Below are 20,708 nucleotides of genomic sequence, written 5' to 3'. Positions count from 1 at the left end.
GATAGGCAGGGGGTTTGGGATCGACATGTACACACTGCTATATTTAAGATGGATAACCAACAAGGACCTAACATATAGCACACGGAACTCTGCTCAATGTTATGTGGCAACCTGGATGGGAGGGGAGTTTGGGGGAGAATGGACACATGTATATGTATGGCTGAGTCGCTTTGCTGTGCATCTGAAATTATCACAACAGTGTTAATTGGCTATACCCCAATATAAAATAAAAAGTTAAAAAAATAAAATAAAATAAAGTGAACGCATCTTGTGGGAATTGCAATCAGCCCTGAGAGAGACACGGCCTGAGGGGGTGGGGGGAAAGCAGCAGGTTATACACACTGCTGATAAGCGATAAGTAGGGTTAAAGAAGAAATTCATTAGCTTTAAAAGCTAGTTACTTATGGGGAGGGAGAGGGGTGAGATGTGACAGGGTGAGAGAGTGTCATGGAGATATATACACTACCAAATGTAAAATAGATAGCTAGTGGGAAGCAGCCGCATAGCACAGGGAGATCAGCTCGGTGCTTTGTGACCACCTAGAGGGGTGGGATAGGGAGGGTGGGAGGGAGGGAGATGCAAGAGGGAAGAGATATGGGAACATATGTATATGTATAACTGATTCACTTTGTTATAAAGCAGAAACTAACACACCATTGTAAAGCAATTATACTTCAATAAAGATGTTTAAAAAATAAAAAAAACAAAAACAACAAAAAACAACAACAACAAAAAAACTAGTTACTAGGGAATTCCCTGGTGGTCCAGTGGTTAGGACTTGGTGCTTTCACCGCCGAGGGCCTCGGTTCAATCCCTGGTCGGAGAACTAAGATCCGGCAAGCCACAGGATCTTTTTTTTTTAAAATTAATTAATTAATTAATTAAATTTATTTTTGGTTGCATTGGGTCTTCATTCCTGTGCGCAGGCTTTCTCTAGTTTCGGTGAGCAGGGGCTACTCTTCATTGCGGTGCATGGGCTTCTCATTGCTGCGGCTTCTCTTGTTGTGAAGCACGGGCTCTAGGTGCACAGGCTTCAGTAGTTGTGGCACACGGGCTCAGGAGCTGTGGCTCGCGGGCTCTAGAGAGCAGGCTCAGTAGTTGTGGTGCACGGGCTTAGTTGCTCTGCAGCATGTGGGATCTTCCCAGGCCAGAGCTCGAACCCGTGTCCCCTGCCTTAGCAGGTGGATTCTTAACCACTGTGCCAGCAGGGAAGCCCGGAAGGTTAGTTCTAATGCACTATAGGATGGTCTTTAAAAATGTGACATTTTATTGGAAGTGCATTTTATGTTTTTGTTTTTTGGCCAAGCCATGCAGCATGTGGGATCTTAGTTTCCTGACTAGGGATGGAACCCGTGCCCCCTGTAGTGGAAGCACAGAGTCTTAACCACTGGACCGCCAGGGAAGTCCCTGGAAGTGCATTTAAAATTTTCTGTCTTGATATTTGGAGACTCCAGTGACTAGCTACTGTTGCCAAGGCAGTATGACTTTGGGCTATTGCAGGGATCCAAAGGGGTTTTTGTTGGTTTTTTAAAAAAAATATTAACATGAGAAACATGGAAAAAGTAAATATAGAAGCCAAATTCAGCCTCTTTTCTCTTTAAAATGCATAAAATACAGATCCTCTGGTTATATCTCTGATTAAAAAATACAAAGACTCATGAAGTGACTTTCCCAACTGGCAGAGAGACTTTCTCCCAGTCGGTGGAGCTGGTACCATCAGAGTCCTCTTCTCATTCTTTGTTCTGGATTGAGGCCCCTCTGAAAATGTGGGACATTGATTCTACACAATATTAACTCTTCACCTCCCAACATGTTTACCTCCAAATGGAAAAATCCTTTATGTGAATAAAGGTGGCCTTCGAGGTCCAGCGTGTTCTCTTTGAGGGAACTCGTGAAGAGAAGACAGAGAAACGCATGGTGCAAACCACACAAATACATTCAGTTGGGTTCCAAAAGATTCAAATGCAGATGAGAATAAAGATCCCACCACCAACCCTTTTTTTTTCCTCTGTGATTATTCCTTCTAGTCAGTATAATGTGAAAGTGTTTGGTCACGAAGGTGGACTCAAATCATCTGATGATGGGAAGAATCAAAGCCTCTATTTCCTAGAATACTACATAAAACTTCTGTAGAAACAGATAACATCTTTGCTTCCTACTAACTGGAATGTGGTATTTTAAAATCAGAAGTCCAACTGCAGATCAATAAACCCTGTAGTACAAGGCACTTTTTAATCAAAACCTCCAAAACCAGGGTATCCTTAAGACAAACCAAGGGTTCAAACAAAATGCTACGCTGCTACCAGAGATCTGGAGATAAACAGGAAGTCTTTGAAGTACAATGAAAATACAACTCACAAACCTCAGAGTAACGATTTTTAAAGAACTATTTGGAAGCTCTAGGAAAGTGCTTGTCTCATGCTGGGAAGCTCGTTGGACCCCATCGGCTCCTGCTCCCAATAAATGATGCTGGGAGTGTGTCTGGAAGAATAAACATGAGACTGAGCATTCATAGGAACGGTATAGGTTTGATGTCCATGTGCATCTTCACACGGGAACACGTGAGCAGATCTTTGGTTCCATTCTAGGCAAGCTCCTCTCATCCGACCATTTAAAACTGCCCAGCCACTCCTACCATGGACAGATACTTCCTTTCACTCAATGCTCAGGGTAAATCACCTGGTTTGGATGCGGTTTGAGTTTGATCCTGTGACACCATCAGAATTTCCCACCAGAGATAAATGAGGAGATTCTGGCCTTTATTAGTATGCTATGAACACAGGTGTCCTGGCTGTACTTGCCAACCCTCCTATTTTTATTCACCTCCCTACCTGTGAGTGCCTTTGACCTACTCTGAGCTCAGACCCCTGATCTATTAGAGTAACTCTGTCAGTCTTTCTTTAAAAATGAACAGGCGGGGCTTCCGTGGTGGCGCAGTAGTTAAGTATCCGTCTGCCAATGCAGGGGACACGAGTTTGAGCCCTGGTCCCGGAAGATCCCACATGCCGCGGAGCAACTAAGCCCGTGTGCCACAACTACTGAGCCTGCGCTCTAGAGCTCGCGAACAACGAAGAGTAGACCCCGCTCCCCGCAACTAGAGAAAACCCGTGCACAGCAACGAAGATCCAATGCAGCCAAAAATAAAAATAAAATAAAATAAATAAAGTTTAAAAAAAAAAAAACAGGCAATAAAGTGAATTTAACCCAGAAGCAGCAGCTCAGAAAGGGAAATGAAAACATCAGAAGCCGACCTTTTCGGCCGAGGCCAGAGCTTCAGGGGTCCCTCCAGTCCCCTCCCCCGCCCCCTCCTCCCTGGTACTTTATCTAATAGAGGAAGGAGCACGGAGGGACTTGGCTCAATCAAGGGACCTGCGAGACTATGGATGAGTTTTAAGCCCGAGACGCAATTAAATATTATTGGAACCTACTGTAAGGGGGGCGGGGAGGGGAGGTTAGGAGGCTGAGAGGCTGAGTCCCAACGCAGCGGGTCCAGCCCCGGGACCCAGAACAGACGAACCCCGCCCCCCGCTCGATTCCCAGCAGCCAGGAGGAGGAGCGCTGCGACTCCAGCCCGGACTCTGCGCCTCCCCCTCCCCGAGTCCCCTCAGGACGCGCAAGTCGGCCCCTTGCTCACCCCAGCCGGCCCGAGCAAGCCGGGCGGAGGGCAGGGGCGAGATGAGGGACCGAAGTTCCCCTGGACGAAGATGCTGCGCGCAGCTCTTCCTAAAGAGCAGGGGCGGCGCGAAGCGAGCCCCAGTGCCTCAAAAGTTGGTCTCGCCGGGAGGCCCGGGGACGCGGCGCCGGGGCCGGGCCAACTTACCTGGCGCGCGGCCCGGAGGGCGGACGGGGCTTAGCCGGCAGGGTCAGTCCCGCCCGCGGCGGCAGTTTGGCCATGGGCGCGGCCAGGCCTCGTGCCGCCCTCCCCTCGGGCTCTGGGCACTCTGCGCACTCTGCCACGGTGGAGCGAAGAGACGCCGAGCCGGGAGTTCAACCTCCGCGAGACCCGGGCTCCATTCTGGACGGTGGGGGCGGGGTCGCTTGGCCCTCAGTCACGTGCCCGGCCCTATGTCAGGCGCCCTAGCTTTAGGGCAGGTGCCCAGCCTTCAAATCATGTAAACCGGCTCCTCGTATCTGAAAGGGCTCCAGGTCACTGTTTGCCCCTCCAGCCTGCAACTTCAAAAGTTGTAACTTCCCCGTTGACCCCAGCGCCTAACATAGCTTTTGGCAGAAAGGCTGAGATCAGTGATTGTTCAACAGTCGGATAAGTGAGACCCTTCTCTTGGGGGAGGGGTGTGGGGACAGGAGGAAGAGGCTCAGATGGAAAGGGAAGAAGGAAGTTGGGGGAGAACTCAAGAGAAAGGGCAGGGATGAACACAGCCCGCCCACCCAAATACTGCCACTTTTACACGCTCCACTGTTCTCGACCACCAGCCCCGTTTTCCAGATGCCAACACCCACGCAGGCCTGCGGCTTGCAAACTGCAAGCCCAAGAGTCAAGCCAGGTAGTTCTGCCTGTGGAGAAACAAAGGGCAGTCAGACTGCAGACAGCCTGTGAGGCTGTCTGGCCACTGGGCCACCCGACCAGGCTGGAAGTGCCTCGTCGGATGCTGAAGGCTGAACTCTGTCTCCTCTGTGAGGTGAAGCGATTTGAGCCAGAGTCACAGGCACCCCGTAGCCAAGCCCTCCTCTCTGGGCACCTCCTTGGGGTTCTGTCAACCCCATCCAGCCCATGCTCTCGAACAATGGGGAAGAGCTGCGCCTGAGCAGGAGTATTCTCTGCAGCACACCAGGGAGCAGGACTTTGAGATGAACGGCCAAGCCCTTTGCATCCTCACCAAGGACGACTGCCCACTCCGCTCCCTGGGTTCAGGTCAGGGTCACTCACTGGCTTCTCTGATGCAAACCCGGGGGAGCGGGGGTGGGGGTGGGGGAGCTGTGCTGCTCCCTCCCTCTCCCCTCCCCATTTCCATCCTCCAGCCTCTGCCTAGCATCTCCGTCAGCACGAATCTTGTGACGGGACATGCCAGCTGTCACCTGGTCAGCAGCCTGCCCTCCCGCCCCACCCCCAGCTGACGTTCTGTATGAGTTGCTCTAGTACATCAAGACCCAGCGGCAAGCCGTGGCATGTGGGCCCTTTTTCGGAAGGGCTTGCAGGCAGAGGGTGCCCACTCAGCCCTTCCCCTGCTGCCTGGAAGGTGAGGAGGCTCTGAGACCTCCCCCAGATTGGCCTCATCAGAGAGCAGAGCTTCTTCCAGGCAAAATGATGAAAGAGGCAGCAGTGTGGGCCAAGCTCCCCATCTCCCCCTGCCCTGCCTCCCCAACTCTCACCCCTGCCCTCTGGGACTGTCCTCTAGCCGAGGGGCCTTGCCTCTCATCTCCCCCTTTCTCTGCTCTCCTCTCCAGCAGAGGGTTGTTTATGTGGCATCCCTCTCTTCTCCTCCTGATCTCTCCATGGAAATTGCTCTCCTCAGGGTCTCCAGGGACCTGCACACAGGGCTGTTCATGTCACTCCCAGTCCTTACTCACTGCTGCAACCTTCCAATTGCTTGGGCCAAAACGCTGAATGTCACTTTTGATTACTTTCTTTCCCTCTCATCCTCATCCCAACTGTCAACAACTCCTGCTGGCTCTACCTTCAAGATCTACCCAGAATCCAACCACTTCACACACCTGTAGTGCTGCCCAGGGTCCAGCCCCTGCCTCCTCTGGAGAACCTCCTCACTGGTCTCCTTGCTTCTGCCCTTGATCTCCTATGATCTATTCTCAACAGAGCAGCCAGAGATTCATAAGTCAGGTCACGTCACTTCTCTGCTCAAAATCTTCCAGTGGCTCTCATCTCACTTGTCAAAGCCCCAGTCCATACAATGACCTCCCTGCCCTCTGCTGTCCTCTCCCACTCCTCTCCCTCTTGCTCATGCTTCTCCAGCCACACCAGCCTCCCTGCTCATCGAACAAGCCAGAGACACCCCTGCCTCAGGGCCTTTGCACTTACTGTTCCCTCTGCCTTGCAATCTCTTCTCTACATGCCCGCATAGCTCACTCGTCTACCTCCTCAGGTGTCTGTTCAAACGTTATCATGTCTGTGAGGCATTTCCCAGAATTCCCTATTTGCCTTGTACCGTAGTACTTTATCCCTTCCCCCCATATTGTATACTACTTCTATTTCCTTTTTTATTTTAATCATCTGTCTTCCTCCCCCTCCCTACCCCACTAGAATATAAAGCTCCATGAGGGCAGAAGCTCTTTTCAGTTTAGTGATGTGTCCCCAACATTCTTAGAACAATGCCTGTCTCATTGAAGGTTCTCCATCAATAGTTATTGGATGGATGAAGAGGGCACCTGGGTTCTGGACCTGGCTCTGTTACCTCTTGGCATTGTGAACAATTTTACAGATGAGGGAGCAGGTTTGAGAAACTAAGTTACTTGTCTGGGAGCTAGGGTTAGCCCCTGGGCTGTCTGGCCCTCACCCACACCCTCCAGTGCTTCCCTGACCTTCTAACCAGGGGCTGGGTGTGGGGAGAGCACTAGGAGTGCAGCCCCACGGGCTCCCGGGCATGTCACTGAGGGGGTCTGAGTGGGGGGAGGCTCTGGGCCCAAAGAATCGATGGTGCTTCTCTGCTTGCAGAGGGGATCGGGGCCTCCTGCAGCAGCCACCAGCCCTGGGGCTTGCCAGCTCCTTGAGCCATGTGGATGCCCCTGGCCTGGCCAGCTGGCCCCTCAGCAGGCAGGAGTCCCTCAGTTTATCTCACTGTGTGGAGCTCAGCTGCAGGGCTGAGGGAGTCTCCTCCTTTCCCACGATGCCACAGGCCCCCACTGATGGCAGGATCACTGGTGAGTAGGAGGCTGTGCTCCCCTGGCACACAGGAGGGAGGTGTGCTGAGGCTGAGTCCCAGAGAGGGGTGGGTAACAAGGAGGAGGGTTATTTTGATCTGGGGAATGAGAGGGTCTGTGCTGGGCAGTGGTGTGTGGAGTGGCTGTCCTGTGTGCTGGTCACAGTCTGGTCACAGCAGGCAGAAAGTGCTGCCCGGGATCGCCAAGCCCACCCTATGTCCAGGCCAGGGACGATTTACCAGTCATAGTTCAGACAGTCAGACTGGCCCCCTCCCCCTTTAAAACTTTATTTATTTTTATAATTAATTTTTAAAAATTAATTTATTTTTGGCTGCTTTGGGCTGCATTGCTGCGTGCGGGCTTTCTCTAGTTGTGGCGAGTGGGAGCTACTCTTTGTTGTGGTGCACGGGCTTCTCATTGCGGTGGCTTCTCTTGTTGTGGAGCACGGGCTCTAGGCATGTGGGCTTCAGTAGTTGTGGCTTGCGGGCTTTAGAGCGTGGGCTCAGTAGTTGTGGCTCACAGGCTTAGTTGCTCTGCGGCATGTGGGATCTTCCCAGACCAGGGATCGAACCCGTGTCCCCTGCATTGGCAGGTGGATTCTTAACCACTGCACCACCAGGGAAGCCCAAAAACTTTATTTATTTTTAAATAGTTGAGTGTTTACTATGTGCCAGGCATGGTTCTAAGGCTTTTATTTAACCCCACAACAGCCCTCTGAGGTTGGTATTATTATTAGCCCCACTTTACAGATAAGGAAAATGAGGCACAGAGAGGTTAAGTGACCTTCCCATGGTCACACAGCAGTAAGTGGCAGAATTGAAGTGTGAATCCAGGCAGTCTGGCTCTAGGGCCTGAGCTCTAATCAGGTGATATACTTCTCCACATTCATTGTTAAAGGGCTGACTAACAGACAGGTAACCAGATGGACTGACAGGTAAGCTGACTGCCTTCGCAAAGTGTGTTTTCTAGTCATGGCGAACCACTACATGTATCCTAAGACACCCCAGAGGGGACAGAAGCTTAGCTCCTGGGTTGAAAGTGACTGGGAGTCACTGAAACACAATTATTTAATTTTAATATAATGCTTAACATTCTTTGAGCACTTACTCTGTACCAGGCACTGTGCTAAGGGTCTTTTGGTTGATTATGTTACTTAATCCTCACATCACCCAACACAAGGAAACTATGGCTCAGAAGAAGTCCGGTAACCTGCCCCCCACGCCCGAGCCAGGTGGCCCAGGTGGGACTTAAGAGCTTGTGCCCAGGCTCCCTCTGCCACTTGCCCTTCATGATAGCACATTCGATTTTCCAGAACCTCCTGCTAGGGTGCTGGCTGGATAGGATGGATGTTACAATCCTGATTTAATAGAGATCCAGGAGGTTGAGTGACTGGGCCAGGGGCAGAGAGGGACCTGGAGACAGGGTTCCAGCCGCCAGCCACTGGCCAGTGCCCCCGCCACCTGCCCCCGGGCGAAGGGCTTTGGCTTTGGTGTCTGAAGAGCTGGGTTAGGCTCCCCATTCCGCCTGCTCCTTAGGAGCCTGGTGACTGGGATACGTCCATACCTCTCTGAGCCCATTTCCTCATCCCTTCCTGGGGGTAAAGGTCTCCACCTGTTAGAGTCAGGATGATTGAATGAGACGAGTAATGAGGCCCACGTGTGGCTGTTTCTGTTAGTACCGTTGTCTTCACCATCCCGCTGCACACCTGGGCCCCGGCTTCGAGAGCCCCAGAGCACCTTTCTCATGCTTGTCCTCACAGCTCCATGAAGGAGCTGCACCCTCTGTGCTCAACTGCAGACTGCCAGCTGCTGTGGGATTACAAGTATCAGCTGCTCTCTGTCACCAGGTACGAGCCCTACATCAAGTGGGAAGACAATAATGCCAAGATCTTCTGAGTTGTGGATCCAAATGGGCTTGCCAGATTCTGGGGAAACCACAAGGTGAACCTCAGCCAGTGGGCAGGATGGTCTCAACACACATGACAGGGCAGGGGTCACAGTGGACCCCTCAGCTCTAGGGGACAGGCCTCAACTGATGGGAGCTTCACCAGCAGCCCCAGAAGTGTTGGGATCATTTTTTTTTTAATTTTTTTCTTTTTTTAAAAAATTTTATTAATTTAGTTTTATATAGCAGGTTCTTATTAGTTATCTATTTTATACATATGAGTGTATATATGTCAGTCCCAATCTCCCAATTCATCCCCCCACTCCCCACCCTCGCTTTCTCCCCTTGGTGTCCATACGATTGTTCTCTACATCTGTGTCTCAGAAGCCTTGCAAACTGGTTCATCTGTACCATTTTTCTAGGTTCCACATATATGCGTTAATATACGATATTTGTTTTTCCCTTTCTGACTTACTTCACTCTGTATGACAGTCTCTAGGTTCATCCACGTTTCTATAAATGACCCAATTTTGTTCCTTTTTATGGCTGAGTAATATTCCATTGTATATATGTACCACATCTTCTTTATCCATTCGTCTGTCGATGGGCATTTAGGTTGCTTCCATGACCTGGCTATTGTAAATAGTGCTGCAATGAACATTGGGGTGCATGTGTCTTTTTGAATTATGGTTTTCTCTGGGTATGTGCCCAGTAGTGGGATTGCTGGGTCATACGGTAATTCTATTTTTAGTTTTTTAAGGAACCTCCATATATTCTCCATAGTGGCTGTTGTTGGGATCATTTTATTTTGGGAGATCCCAAGGGACAGGCAGTTACTTCTTGAGGATGGGGACTGTCCCTGGAACTCAGGAATCTTGCCTTCTAATTGCTTAATTCCACCTTTGCTTAGCACTTGAGACTTTCAAAGCACGCTTACATGAATTGTGCATCATTTGCTGTTAAGCCAGATGAGGAAGCTGGTACCCTGGAGGAAGCTGGGACAGAAACCCAGGTCTCAGGCCCCGCAGGATCATCAGCTGTCAGGGCTGGAAAGACCTGGGGATGACCGAGGCCAGCATTCCTAACGTGAGGAGTGCCCATACCTAAATGGGTGTCTGCCAGGGGATTTTAGGTGGTTTACTCCAAATTCTAATAATTAAGTATTTATTTTAGTAAGCATTAGGATTACAAAATTTAACTACTTTGTCAATCTCATGATTGACAGTGGTGATATAAAACCAGTGTGCTAGTCTATAAATAAATTCATTTAGGTTAAAAAGAGTCTTTAAAGAAAACTATTAACAATAATGATCAGGCTTCCCTGGTGGCGCAGCAGTTGAGAATCCGCCTGCCAATGCAGGGGACACGGGTTCGAGCCCTGGTCTGGGAAAATCCCACCTGCTGTGGAGCAACAAGCCCATGCGCCACAACTACTGAGCCTGTGCTCTAGAGCCCGCAAGCCACAACTACTGAGTCCACGTGCTGCAACTACTGAAGCCCTCGTGCCTAGAGCCCGTGCTCTGCAACAAGAGAAGCCACCACAATGAGAAGCCCCACGCACCACAGCGAAGAGTAGCCCCCGGTCGCCGCCATTAGAGAAAGCCCATGTGCAGCAACAAAGACCCAACACGGTCAAAAATAAATAAATAAGTTAAATAAATTAAAACAAACATAAAACCAATAACGATCATCTGTAATATACAGCATCTCCTAAGATGGCACAGCATTTGATTGCCAAGCACTGCTCAGAGGGCTTTGCCTGTACTAACTCATTTAATCCTCACAACAACCTCATGGGGTGGATATTATCAGATGGGGAAACTGAGGCACAGAAAGGTGTATCAACTTGTCCCAGTGTTTGCAGCCAGTAGGTGGCAGAGCAGAAACCTGAATCCAGACCATGTAGCTCTGGGCCCCACCCTGTTCTGTGGCCTCTGCGTAGTGCTGGGGGCTGGAAGGATGCAAATGACTAAAGTTTGGGTGTGCTTATCTGGAGGGAGGTAAACTGAGGCCCCAAGAGCAGCAATTCCATTTAGTGAGCACAGACCACATGGTAAGCACTGTGCTAAGTGCTCTCATGGATTAGCTAATTTAATGCTCACAACAAATCTGTGAGATTGATGTTTTTAATCTTCATTTTATAGCCGGGGCAACAGATGCAGAGAGGTAAAGAAACTTATCCAAGGTCACACAGCTGCCAAATGGTGGAGCTGGGGCTTAAGTTGACACCAAAGCCCAGCCTCTTTGTCCCTACTCTGCACAGTCCACCCCCCAGAGAGAGGAAAAACTGACTTGGTCAAAGTCACTCAGCTAGGTGGCAAGGCCCTCATGCTACCCCACCATGCTGTCTCTCCTACTAACTATATATTTATTTGTTACTACTCGTGACATTTGCCATTTAAAAGCAACGTGCAATTCACTCCTGCCCCATGGGTCTCAGTCAAGTAGGTGACAGAACCATCCCATTGTTTCTCCCCCTGGCCTTCCCCTGCCTTTCTCCTTCCCAACGCATGAGAACTTTCATATTCCCTAACAGACCCCTGGGCTGAGGGGCTTAAGAAACCGTCCAGTCCAACCTGCTCCCTCCCAGGCCCGGAAAGAGCAGAGTGGGGAGTGGGGGGTGTTGTGGGGCTGCTTTTCCTTCCAGAAGCGGGTGAACGTGACCTATGAGAAGATGTTGCATGCCTTGTGCCCCTACCATAATCTGAACATCATTAAGAAGGAACCCGGGCAGAAACTCGTGTTCAGGTGAGTGGCCTAGGGGCCAAGATGCCAGGGGGAGTGGAGCTGGGGTGGGATGGCCTGGAAGCCCTCTGCAGCTGGGGCAGGGGCTGATTTGCAGCTGGGGCCTGAATTCCAGATTTCTGAAGACACCCAGGAAGATCAATCAGGACAAGGGCAGCAGCAGGGAGCTTCTGGAGAGCCAGGAGCAGGACAGGGTGGACTTCAAGGAGGAGATGCTGGAAGTCTCTCTGTGAAGGACATGTGGACTCCAGACACCGGGCACCAACAGGGCAGAGACTGAGTCTCCCACGAAGGCAGCTAGCTGTTCGGGGCCTCCTCCCTCCTCCCAGGGCAGCAGGAAACCCCAGCTGGGTTTTGCACTCTCGGATCAGAGCTGGTGTCTCAGACCTCAAAGCTGCCTGGGGACCTGGAACAGCTGAGCACCGGCAGGCCTCACCTCCAGGACACTGTGGGGGCATTCTTTGGGTAGGGCAGCCCTGGTTGCTAAGTGGGAGCACAGGGAGTGAACTTTCTCCCTACCCTGCCCCTTAGTACCTGCCCAGCTCAGGAGAGGAAGCCAGTCGCTGAGAGAACATCCAGCCCAATTCCTTCAATTTATGGAAGAAGGAAGCAGAAGTCCCTCACTGAGCCTCAGTTTTCCTCATCTGCAAAATGGGCATGCTCATGAAAACCACCCTCAGGGGGCTGGTGCATGAAATGGAAAAAAGAATTACTGCTTTGTCGACCTTAGTAATGATAACAATGATGATGCCTGACAGTTAAGTGCTTACCATGTGCCAGGCCTTGTGCCAAGGGTTCTACCTATATTTTATCTCATTCAATTCACATACCAACCACCGGAGGTTTAAAGATGGGGAAATGGAGGCAGAGGCTTGCAGAGCTGGTATGCTTCCCTCGAACCCAGTGCTGTGACCTGTTTTCTTTTAGTGCCTCTGAATGTAATGGGCACTTCTCAAGCAGAGGCCGTAGCCCTACCTCTCTGCCCTCAGCATCTTCATAAACAGTTTATTTCACCTGGCCCAACTCCCTTGTCCTCAGTTTTCAGTCCTTGGTGACTCTGATCATGACCCAATAAAGATCGCCCACCCCGCCCACATCCTGGCTTCCTATGCTCCTATACCCGTATCTGCCAATGGACCTTGGGCAAGTTATTCTATGTCTTTGGAGCCTCATGTTTCTCATCTGCAAAATGGGGATGCTATTCCTAACCCGACCTCACAGGATCCCCAGAAAACTTGAATAAGACAGTAGTTGTGAAGTACGTGACTGCTGTATAAGGAGTTAAGAAAACTCTGCAAACCCAAAGCTGCTCTAAAGCATGAAAATGCCTCTGCTATTGGTTCAGCTTCTCCTCGCTGTTCCCCAGCCCCCCAGGTACCTCCCGATGGGGTCAGAGCCTCTGCCCTTGCAACCCCAGGGAAGCTGGGGGAGAAAGGAAAGGGAGTGTTTTCAGTTCATTGAAAACAGAACTTCCTGGATTCGAATCTTCTTTTCTGGAAGGAGGAAACCACCTCTGCCTCTTGCCTCCAGCAGGTCAGGAAAACACCCCCACCACCCACCCCCATCTGGCTGGGCCTGATCTGGCCTTGGGTCACTGTTGCCGAGAAGCTGATTTGGGACTCAAAGCTGTGACTGCTCATAAGCAGGGAAAATCCTGGCTTAGTCCCGTCTTGGGCCCTGGACAATTCCACAATAGAAGGGGCCAGGCAGGGGCCTTGGCCAAAACGTTTAGCAGGAAAATCCTAGGCCCCTTTAGTCTTCCTGAGACTGTTCCATCTCCTTGACTTTGCTCCAGGATGAACCCATGCCCCATAGCTTTTCTCATCATCCCCGGCCCAGAACTACATAAGGGGACTGGGAGGAACCATCGAAATCAACTCGTCCAGCCTCTCTTACAGACAAGGCAGCTGAGGCCAGAGAGGGGGAGTGACATGCCCAAGGACATACAGCCCAGCTCAGTGTGCTGCCTCCTCACGGTGCCTCATTTCTAACTGTCTCGCATCTCATGGGTCCAAGACGTAGAGGTTTAAATGAGACGATGGAGTCAAGTCACTTCTTCCAGTTATGATGTTGGCATCTGCCTGCTGTTGTGTTAATGGTTGTCAACAGCTGCATATCCCAAAGGCTATATCTTCACGGCTGGTGGGGGGGGAGTGTTAAATCTCACCCAACGCTGGGACCGTTGGGGCCAGGAGTGAGCAGTGGGCTTGAGCAGAGTCCACCACCCCAGACCCCAGATCCCTGGACTCTCCACTCAGCTCTGGGCTGAGCTGCACCCCGTTTCTCCAGGAACATTAGGCCCTGGTCTGGGATGGATGCCTGGGTGCCAGGAATAAAGGGATTCATTCAGCCCTTCCTTCCATGAACATTAATTGAGCACCTCCTGTGTACCTGGCACGAGAGGAAGCTCTGGGTTTATATCCATTTTTTACACAATTAAATTCCTGAAAAGTGGTGGGTCACCGAAAACAACATATATCAAGATGCACTTCCTCACAAATCATCTTAACAAGCAGGAAATAGAGTCCCATGGTTTGAAAAAGTAGCCAGCCACGTCCTTTTTTGCCAGATTACATTAATGTCAATAGTAAATAGTTTATGAAAAAAAAGTGAGTATATTGAGAAGTTCATGATACAAGTCACTGTCTCCATCCAGTCAAGCCATTTACAGCACTAACCCAGGAGCATGGGCTCCATCATGTCCACCTTCTCCTTATGTGGATTCTTTTTTTTTTTTTTAAGATTTTTTTTGATGTGGACCATTTTTAAAGTCTTTATTGAATTTGTTACAATACTGCTTCTGTTTTATGTTTTGGATTTTAGGCCACGAGGCACGTGGGATCTTAGCTCCCCAACCAGGGATCAAATCCGCACCCCCTGCATTGGAAGGCAAAGTCTTAACCAAAGGGACCACCAGGGAGGTCCCTCCTTGTGTGGATTCTTGCCAACAAAGTCTTTTTCTCTTGAAAGGAAGCTCCAGATCTAGCACTTCCCCCCGGCTTTACTGAGATATGATTGACGTATAATGTTGTGTGAGTTTAAGGTGTACAACGTCCAGCACTTTCTCCCATCCTAGTGGCCCTGCCATGTCTCAGGCTCTTACTGCAGGAGGCCTGGGCTGATGCTAGTGACCCAACGTCTTTCTTATGCAGGATCCTAGTTGTGACAGCCTTTCTTGGCTTCTTCCTCTGATTCCTCCCTATGGTGTTAATCTACATTTTCTAGTCAAGTGTTCTCTTAGTTTTATAGAGACACACAGAAAACACACACACTTACAGAGCAAGGTCCTGATGCCTCCAAGCCATCCAGGGTCTGGTCGTGAACGTGAAGGTGGTCCAGGCTCAGGAGGAGCCCTGTGCAATGCTGGTGTCAGGTCCCCTCGGTCCCCTCCTCCACACTGGCTTGACCACTCAGTTTGATGACCTCTGAACTAAGCCACTCCTGGGACAGCCCCAAGATTTGGGTGGGGAGTTTTAAAGTGGGTTGTCCTGAAATCAGAATGTGCATGTTTAAAAAATATTTTTATTTTAAAAAATTTTATTTATTTATTTAGGCCGTACCACTCAGCATGCGGGATCTTAGTTCCCTGACCAGGGATCGAACCTCTACCCCCTGCAGTGGAAGCTTGGAGTCCTAATCACCTGACCGCTGGGGAAGTCCTCAAATATTTTAATCGTGATCTTAATTTTTTAAATTCCCTAATCCTTGTAAATTAACTGCTCCTATGGGGAGGGCTGGGGGTGGTATACAAAGGAGAGCTGGGCCCTGCCCTTGGGAAGTTCACACATCAGTGGGGGAAGCAGAAGTAGCTGATGAGCGACTTTGTTGCAGTCCCCAGGGGGAGGTCACTGAGAGATGAATGTGGAGAACTAGTGGCTCTGGTGAATTCTGCTTGGGGGGTGGGGGCAGGGAGAGTGTCCTAAGGAGATCAGGCAGGCTTCTGCTCTGTTTTTCTCCTTCCCTTTTGGAGGGGTGAAGTCTGGAGGTGCAGTGTGGGGGAGGGCCTTCTGATCATGAGGGGTCAGGGAAAATGCGGGGTGCAGGGCAAATGGGAGCAGGGCAGACTGCAGAGGCCCATCCCTGCCAGAGGGCAGAGGGGGTCCCTGAAGTTCATGCTGGGGTCAGCCTGGCTCACTCAGACAGGGAAGCAGACCAGGATTGGGGCTGAGACCCTGAGAGGGTGAGGAGAGAGCCTTTAGGAAGAGGGAGGGGGCCGTCCTGTGTCTGACCCATGAGGAATGCAGGGGGAAACTCCCAACAGCACCACCTGCGCATAACCTATTTCATGCAGCAGCTGATGCTATGACGATATAAAACGTTGCTTGAAACCCGTCCACAGGGAGACTTCAATTGTTCACCCAACAGACTTACTGGGAAGCGCGGTCCCAGGCCCTGTGCTGGCCCTGTGCTGGCCCTGTGCACCACGTCACAGGAGCCCGACTGGCCTCTGACACCCAGATCTAGGCTTGGGATGGACAGTTGATTAAAACTGTGCTCTTTTCTCAGGAATGAAGTGAAACTGGAAGGAGAAATGGTGAGAGGAGTAGCTGGCCCGGGATGGGGGCATGTTCCCTGCAGGGGCAGCTGAGCCCTGTGGTTCACCGCCCAGAGCAGAGTCTGAGGTGGGAGCTGGGGCCCATTTCAGGGTTTTAGGAGGGATGAGCCGAATGCAACACTCACTTCAGATGGAGCTGCACTGGCCCACTGACGCTCAGATGTTCTCACGTCTGTTCACATTAAATGAACTCCGTGTGGTAAGGCTAATGCATGAAGCTCATCATGGCTTCTACCGGCAGTTACAGAGGCCTTTGATGATAATAAATGATACAGTAAGATAATAAACAAATAATAGTGTAACAAACATAATGAAAATATGCACTTTGGCAGACAAGATCTTTCAGCATCTGATACCCATGTAGCAAAAACATGGAGGTTTTTTTGTTTTGTTTTTTTACTTCTAGGCAAAGACAATTCAGGGTCACTCCCAAATACAAAGATGAGTGGAATGAACAAATGAGCCTCCTCCTGCACCCTTCCCCTGCCCTCAGGTGGCTTCCCAGTTTGTCATCCCAGGAATCCGGAATAAAGTGTGGGAAGGACGTGTTCCCTCCAAATCCAGGGATATGCCTCAGCAACTCCTGAGTCCTGTTAATAAGTCCTCCCTGTACTAGTGACCTCTCTGATGCCTGCTGGTGCCTGGCCCAGTGCAGGGCGCCCCCCTGAGTTCTCACAAACCCTGTGGTCCTCATGAAACCTTTAGAAACTCTATTCTGGTTTCACTGCTTAGGATTCTAGGGACACTCAGGCTGCAGGCTTCTCTCCATGGAAGGGCCTGCAGTTTAAAACCATGTTCACCAGGTGGCGCAAAGCCTCTTGTGTTGGTGTTCGGGCCACTTTCTGCTGAATGTCTGTTCTGTGACAGAGCATGCCTGCCCTCTCCTACTAAGATGTGAGTACAACTCTCCAGCTCAGGCATGCTCTGTAAGGAGACATCCAGCCCCTGCTTGAATACAGGGATGGGGAGCTCACCATCTCCCTGGGCAGAGTTAGTCGCAGGAGTGAGGGTGGAATTGAAGGTACCAAAAAGCTACCTGTTCAGTGACGTCACCCACCCTCTCCCAACCAGCATGGCAATGGTTTCTGAAATTCCTAGATTCCCAGTCTCTTTGTTGGGAATAACTTACCTGCTTTTCTTATCACCTTTTCCCTGAGTAGTTTACCAACTTTCTGAGCAGAGGCCAGGGGTGTGTCAAAAATCTATCTACCCTCACCCCACACACTCAGCCACTGATTAGGAATCAAAAGGACTGAGGCTCCCTCAGTTCCCTGGTGGCTTTAGTGCAGTCAGCCTCCTGGGCCTAAGTTTCTACAGCTGTTAAATGAGTAACAGCATCTTCTGCCCTGCTTACCACATTTTCTTGAGAAACTTCAAATGAAACAATGTATTCATTTACTTCACAAATATTTATTAAGCACCTATGATACATGAGGCACTGTTCTAGAAAGTGGGGAATACAGTGGTAACCAAGACAGATGAGTAAGTGATAAACACAGCATATGATGTCAGGTGGTGATAAGCACCATGAAGGAAAATAAGACAGAGTTAAGTGAAGGGGCCAGCTTTAAATTGAGCTGCCAGAGATGTGAAACGCTTGTGAAAGTAGAAGCAAGTCATCGTCACGTACATCAACTTTCCCCCTGTAGTCTGCTATTTATTTATTTTTGGCTGTGTTGGGTCTTCATTGCTGTGCATGGGCTTTCTCTAGTTGTGGCGAGCGGGGGCTTCTTGTTGCGGTGGCTTCTCTTGTTGCAGAGCATGGGCTCTAGGTGCGCATGCTAAGTAGTTGTGGCGCACGGGCTTAGTTGCTCTGTGGCATGTGGTATCCTCCCGGACCAGGGCTCAAACCCGTGTCGCCTGCATTGGCAGGCGGATTCTTAACCACTGCACCACCAGGGAAGTCCCTGCCTGACCCCTTTTATTTGGCCTATGGTTCCCACCATAAAAGTCACGCCTGATATAGACAATGTTGTTAGTTTCTGTTATGTGCAACCAAACTCAATCCTAATGGGTATGCATAATGCAGACAGGAAGGCCGGGAGGAGAAGACCAACATGGCCCAGAGCTATCCCTCTCTATCCCCCTCCTTTGCCCATGGGGGAGCCACAAGATAAGACCAATGAGATCATAAAGTCTCCTGAACAGACCTCATCACTCCAAGTTAGTCTAAACATCCCAACTCAAGGAAGCCCTGTGTATTGTTCACAGTGCTCTGGCTGGAAAGCCCCAGGGTTCTAAATATGGCCCTTGAAATCCCAGTAATTCTGATCAGGAAGGGATTTCCCCTCAGTCAGATGATTGCCCACTCCAGCCAGTGACACACTTAGGTTCTCAACCTGTGGCATGGGGTGGGGGTTGGGGGGTGCATATCAGGTTCTCAGGGAGCAGATGGTCACAGTATGCAAATCTCCAAGAGATTCTGAAGCACCTGAAAGGCACTTTTCTTCCCACCAGCCCTCCCAAGCATCAGGATCTGGCCCAGTTTTAGGGATGGGGAAACTGAAGATCGAAGATGTCGAGGGGAGCTTGAGGGTCTGGGATCTGGCTTTCACTCAGAGACCCCTCCAAGCTTTGGAATAGACCACGCCAACTCTACCCCTCCACAAACACTAAAGTGATTTGCAATTTTTAAAAAGTTTTGTTTCCCTGGCTGAACAGTGAATAAATCACCAACTTGGGTACTGATCGGCATCAAAAAGAGAAACGGGACTTTGACAAGGCAGGAGATCTGAACTAGAGCTGACAGCGGAAGGTCCTCAAAGAAATAACAGAAAAAACTTGGTGGCTCAACCACATCTTATTTTGAGCAAGATGAAGTTCTTTTCTGATACTACAAATTAATTCATCTGACTCTATAGTGAGGAAGACATGCCCAGATCAAAATCCAGCCCCCCTTCAAAGGGAGCCAGTCCTGATGATTCTGCATCTACTGTATTAATTAAGGTATCTACTGTATCAGCTATAGCTGTAGCATACAAATGGAAATCTCAGCAGCTTATTAACATGATAGACATTTTGTTTTGTTTTGTTTTGTTTTTCTTCCACTTTTATTGAGATATAATTGACATACAGCACTGTGTAAGTTTAAGGGGTACAGCATAATGATTTGACTTACATACACCATGAAATGATTAGCACAATAAGTTTAGTAAACATCCATAATCTCATATAGATACAAAATTAAAGAAATAGAGAAAAACTTTTTTCTTCCTTGTGATGAGACTCAGGATTTACTCTCAACAAGTTTCACATGTAACATACAGCAGTGTTAATTATATTTATCATGTACATTACATCCCTAATACTTATTTATCTTTTAACTGGAAGTTGGTACCTTTTTACTACCTTCCCCCACCCGACACACACTCCACCTCTGGTAACCACAAATCTGATCTCTTTTTCTATGGCTTTGTTTGTTTGTTTTTGACGTATAATTGACCTACAACACTATGTTAGCTCCTAATACACAACATAGTGATTTGATATTTCTATACCTTTCAAAATGATCAAGATAAGTCTAGTTACCTTCCCATCACCATACAAAGATATTATGTAATTATTGACTATATTCCCCACACTGTACATTTCATACCCATGACTCATTTATTTTGTAACTTAAAGTTTGTACCTCTTAATCTCGCTCACCTATTTCTCTCCTCCTCCCATCCCCTTCCCCTCTGGCAACCACCTGTTTGTTCTCTGTATCTATGACTCTGTTTCTGCTTAGTTATATTTGTTCATTTGTTTTGTTTTTTAGATTCCACATATAAGTGAAATCATACAGTGTTTGTCTTTTTCTGTCTGACTTAATTCACTTAGCATAATACCCTCTAGGTCCATCCATGCTGTCACAAATGGCAAGATTTCATTCTTTTTTATGGCTGAGTAATATTCTGGGGTGTGTGTGTGTGTGTGTGTGTGTGTGTGTATCACATCTTCTGTATCCATTCATCTATTGATGGGCACTTAGGCTGCATCCATATCTTGGCTACTGTAAACAATGAATATCTTTTTCTATCCCCTTTCGGTCTGTGTGTCTTTAGATCTGAAGTGAGTCTGTTATAGGCAGCATATATATATGGGTCTTGTTTTGTTTCCATTCACCCACTCTATGTCTTTTGATTGGAACATTTAGTCCATTTACATAAAGTAATTATTGATAGGCACCTACATATTGCCATTTTAAAAATTGCGTTTGGGTTGTTTTTGTAGTTCTTTTTTGTTCCTTTCTTCTTCTTTTGCTCTCTTCCCTTGTGATTTGATGACTATCTTTAGTGTTATGTTTGGATTCCTTTCTCTTTTTTTGTGTGTGTATCTATTATAGATTTTTGGTTTGTGGTTACCATGACGTTTATATATAACTATACAACACACACACACACACACATACACACACACACACACACACAAAACCCTGCATAATCCGTGGCCTGCCATGTATCTTCTAACTTCCTCTTATAGATTGAATTGTATTCCCCCAAATTCCTGTGTTGAAGCCCTAACCTACAGTACTTCAGAATATGACTATGTTTGGAGATAGGGTCTCTAAAGAGGTAATTAAATTAAAACAAGGCCATTACAGTGGGCCCTAATTCAATCAGACTGGTGTCTTATAAAAAGTGGAGATAGGAACTCAGAGGGATTCCAGGGATATGTATGCACACAAAGTAAAAACCATTTAAGGAAACAG

General features: G+C 48.9%; 2 protein-coding genes across 2 annotated transcripts in view; one reads left to right on the top strand and one right to left on the bottom strand.

Moving 5' to 3' along the window:
• The window catches only part of KCTD20 (potassium channel tetramerization domain containing 20), a 111,705-nt gene extending 107,800 nt beyond the window's left edge, over window positions 1–3,905 (bottom strand). Inside the window, exon 1 of the mRNA XM_068557367.1 lies at window positions 3,821–3,905. The gene's annotated coding sequence lies outside the window, so the exon portion shown is untranslated. The remainder of the gene's footprint in view (window positions 1–3,820) is intronic.
• Window positions 3,906–4,767: 862 nt separating this feature from the next.
• On the top strand, window positions 4,768–11,693 carry ETV7 (ETS variant transcription factor 7). Its single transcript, XM_068559184.1, is given in 6 exon segments — window positions 4,768–4,870; window positions 5,070–5,280; window positions 6,626–6,831; window positions 8,629–8,771; window positions 11,363–11,463; window positions 11,576–11,693. Coding segments are annotated over 6 exon segments (843 nt in total). The 5' UTR covers window positions 4,768–4,806.
• Window positions 11,694–20,708: the final 9,015 nt, after the last annotated feature.

This window comes from Eschrichtius robustus, chromosome 12 (assembly GCF_028021215.1).
Source record: "Eschrichtius robustus isolate mEscRob2 chromosome 12, mEscRob2.pri, whole genome shotgun sequence".
NCBI classification, from domain to species: Eukaryota; Metazoa; Chordata; class Mammalia; order Artiodactyla; family Eschrichtiidae; genus Eschrichtius; species Eschrichtius robustus.
This window is presented reverse-complemented; position numbering and strand designations above follow the sequence as displayed.